Source organism: Triticum aestivum, chromosome 2B (genome assembly GCF_018294505.1).
Source record: "Triticum aestivum cultivar Chinese Spring chromosome 2B, IWGSC CS RefSeq v2.1, whole genome shotgun sequence".
NCBI lineage: Eukaryota > Viridiplantae > Streptophyta > Magnoliopsida > Poales > Poaceae > Triticum > Triticum aestivum.
The window spans coordinates 101,308,606-101,312,649 of NC_057798.1; the positions used below are offsets into that span (position 1 = coordinate 101,308,606).

At 49.6% G+C, this 4,044-nt stretch overlaps 1 protein-coding gene across 1 annotated transcript; it reads right to left on the reverse strand.

The window, feature by feature from the left end:
- Positions 1 to 258: 258 nt before the first annotated feature.
- Positions 259 to 2,643, reverse strand: LOC123040635 (heat shock 70 kDa protein BIP5). The gene is made up of 3 exons (XM_044463420.1): positions 1,308 to 2,643; positions 984 to 1,212; positions 259 to 880 (listed from the first exon to the last, which is right to left on the reverse strand). Exons 1-3 carry the CDS (start codon positions 2,605 to 2,607, stop codon positions 424 to 426), a joined length of 1,986 nt encoding a protein of 661 aa, XP_044319355.1. The 5' UTR covers positions 2,608 to 2,643; the 3' UTR covers positions 259 to 423.
- Positions 2,644 to 4,044: the final 1,401 nt, after the last annotated feature.

The following is a 4,044-nucleotide window of genomic DNA, read 5'->3' on the forward strand; positions in this document are numbered from 1 at the left end:
GTTTTTATTGCATAGTAATTTTAATCTCCTAGGTCTATTGATCCATTCTGACGAACGCGAACAAGTGATTACAAATATACTTTTGATCAATGAAATGCGTGCATGTCTACCCTTTTATCGCATTGACCTTTTTATCTGGAGGTCGGGTATAATTTTTTTCAGTTGTATCGCGTTGACCCTTTCATCGAAAAATTAGAGTACGAGACATGTCAACCAATTGCAATCACGATTGAACTGTAATAAAATAAAGACAATAACTTTAGAAACACCATGCTTAATGCCTCTATCGTGTAAAACTGACATTATGATTGTTATGTGGCCATGTGTGGGTATTTAGCTAGTAGTATCTCTAAGCGATGAATTGATTAATTAATCAATTATTGCTAACAATTGTTATTTTCAGGGCCATTGCCATCCAACGACCTAAAGCTCATCCTCGTAGTCATCGAGGCCACCTCCCAACCTTGTTTGCATGGCCGAGATGACAGGGTCGCATATGCCCTGCAACTCCCAGAGCTTCTTCTCATAGTCCCCCTCCTCGGCGTTCTCTGTGTTTCCGTCGAGCCACTTGCTCACCGCCATCACCTCACCCTCCACCTCCCCCCTCCTCTTCTCCTCCAGCTCCATGTCACCAGCAGCGGCAAGGGTCTCCTTGATGCTGTGCACGTAGGCCTCCAGCCTAGCTTTGGCGTCCCTGGCGAACTCGTCCGCTTCACGCATCATAGCGTCAATCTCTTCCTGACTCAGCCGCCGATGATGATAACCATAGCTGGTATTGGCCGACTTGCCGGAGGCCTTATCCGTCGCCTCGGCGTGGATCGTGCCCGCCTGGTCCACCTCGATGGTCACCTCGATGTCCCGCCTTCCCCAATTCCATATACTGCGCCCATCGTGAATGATTCGTGTTACAAATTGACAATATGTAGGATGGGTGATCTCGGAGTAGCTAGGATGTAGGATCACTATGTTAATAGCTAGCTAACCTTGCAGGTGGGATTTCAGAGAGGTCAAGCTGGCAGAGGAGTCTGTTATCCTTGACCTCAGTTCGGTCGCCCTCATACACCTTGACTGCCATGGTGGTCCGCTTGTCCCAGTACGTGGTGATGACATGCGTCCCCTTGGCCGGGTAGCCGGCGTCCCTCCGGATCAGCTTCACCATTGCCCCGTCGGCAGCTTCGATGCCGATAGCGGGCTGCGGCACGTCAACTATGCCTGCATATAATAATTTGTTTTTGTATTAATTGAGTCTTAACCACATCGTCATAAAAATCTTGTCAAGATGAGGGAGGCAGAACAAGTTACTGTACCAAAAAACACCTTGTCGTCGTCGTCATGGTGTCCAGTCAGGTGGCTCCCCTGAACGGCGGCCCCGTAGGCGACGGCCTCGTCGGGGTTGATCCCGTCGACGTTGACGGGCTCCTTGCCGTCGAAGTAGTCCTTGACAAGCTGCTGCACCATGGGGATCCTGCTGCCGCCGCCCACGAGGATGACATCGTGGATGTCTCCCTTCTCCAGCTCGGCGTCCTCCATGGCCTTGTTCAACGGAGCCATCGTCTTCAAGAAAAGGTCCTGGTTGAGCTCCTCGAACAGCTCCCTGGTGAGCGTCTCCGAGAGGTCGACGCCGTCCAAGAGCGCCTTGACCTCCACGCCCACCTGGTGCTGGTCGTGGTCGCTCAGCGCCCGTTTGGCGCGCTCGCACTCCCGCAGCAGCCTCTGCATCGCGTGTCCGTCGCCGGTGACGTCCCGGCCGTGCTTGCGCTGGAACAGCTCGGCGAAGTAGCCCGCGAGTCGCCGGTCGAAGTCGTCACCGCCGAGGTGGGCGTCGCTGCGGCTCGCCATGGTCTCGAACACGCCTTCATCGAGGGTGAGCACAGCGACGTCGAGCGTGCTGCCGCCGAGGTCGAACACCAGCATGTTCCTGGGGTCGCCCCTATGCTTGTCGAGGCCGTTGGCGATGGCGGCGGCGACGGGATCCCTTACCAAGCGGAGGACGTCGAGCCCGGCGAGGATGCCGGCCTCCTTGGTAGCGTACATCTGCGCGTCGGTGTAGTGGGCGGGGACGGTGAGCACCGCCCGCGTGACCTTCCTGCCTAGGTGGGCCGCCGCCCTGTCCATCATGTCCGCAAACACCGCGGCAGTGATCTCCACGGGACTGAGCAACCGCACGTCGTCCTCGCCCACATCCACCCGGACGTACGGCATCCCGTCCCGGTCGACGACGGCGTACGGCAAGGTCTCCACGTCCTGCTGCAGGTCGGCGTCACTGAACCGCCGTCCCAGGATGCGCCTGGCGCCATAGATGGTGCGGTTCGGGTTGGCGGCGTACTGGTCCCTGGCGGCCTCTCCGACCAGCCTCTCGCCGTCGTCGATGAAGGCGACCCACGCGGGGGTGACGCGGTTGCCCCGGTCGTCAGGGACGATCTCGATGGAGCCGTCCCGGTGTACGGCGGCAATGCACGAGTGGGTCGCGCCGAGGGCGATGCCGAGCACCTCGTCGCCAGTCTCGCCGGACCGGCGCCGGCTCTCTGGGACGAGGAAGCTCGACGCCGTGAGGGGTAAGAAGAGGAAGCCGAGGACGAGCAGTGCCTCCGCAGCACGACGAGCCATGGACTTGGCCCAGATCGATTTGGAGCACGCCTCGTCTGTGACGATATTTAGACGTGGCAGGAGACACGTCCCAAGGCACCACGGAGAAGTGTTCGGTGTTCACTCCAACCAGAAGATGACACGTGCCACCTATGACACAAGATTCCGATTAAAATTGATATTTTTTGCGGGAACTAAAATTGAAATTGGTTTGGTTACTTACAATAGGTGTGTTTCCACTAAATATAGGCGAGCCGAATCATCGTGGAAAGTGCATTTGGGAGACGGGCTCGAGGGAGCCATTTTTTTTCCAGCGAAAATACTATTTGCGGTATAAGCATATAATTTGTGGTATAAACGTATTTTTTTTTGCGGATGATAAACGTATAAAATTTCATCAACGTATACAAATATATTAGTACTCCCTCCGTTTATTTTTAGTCTGCACAAAGTCAAACTTTGTAGGAAAAAATAACAACATCTATAATACTAAAACAATATGGTATGAAAATTAATCTCATGATGCATCCAACAATGTTGATTTCATATTGTGAATCTTGATTGTTTTTTCTATAAACTTAGTCAAAGTTAAAAAGGTTTGACTTTGATCAAATCTTATATGCCGACTAAAAAGAAACGAAGGGAGTATGTAATGTACACAAAAAAGATTAATACATAGATTAAAATGGACCTTTTCTACCCCGCCCAAAAAAGGACATTTTCTTTGTTGTTTTCGGGCCAGGTTTTTGTCTTTTTTGTGTAGCCTACAAATAGTGATATTATTTAATGAAAATTTATATATACTTAGAGAACATGTATGCATATCATCTTTGATACTTCTAAATAGTGTTTCTAAAAAAAAATCTAATAATGGTCCATCCTTTGAAGCTCTGCTCTAATGTATATTGTCCCTTCTTAACATGATAGGGTTGTTACAAATCTGCAATCTCCCTAGATACATATACATTAGTACATACAAAATTTCATCTCATTGTTTTCGTGGACTTTATTAGCAATTAATCGTTGGCTTCTTTGTGTGATGGCCCTGTTAAGTCATTAAATCCAATGGCGATGAGTTATCATCTTTAGCTCAACACACATGATTTTGAATTGCACCATTAGTACTGCCTACGTTTTTAGATATAAGCCATTTTAAAGATTTCGATACGAACTACATGCGGGTGTATATAGACGAATTTTAAAGTGTAGATTTGCTCATTTTGTTCTGTATGTAATCCATATATTGAAATCTCCAAAAAGACTTATATTTAGGAATGAAGTGAGTAGTTAATAGTGTAAAGTGGCATCTCCTAAAAGTGCTATCTTATTTAGGATCACTACTAGGGAAAAGCTTATACACGGACGCTTACTAGTAGCGAGGGTTTATAACCCTCGCTGCTGCTATTTTTACCCCTCGCTACTACTAAGTTGATAGTAGTAGCGCAGGTTTTTACACCT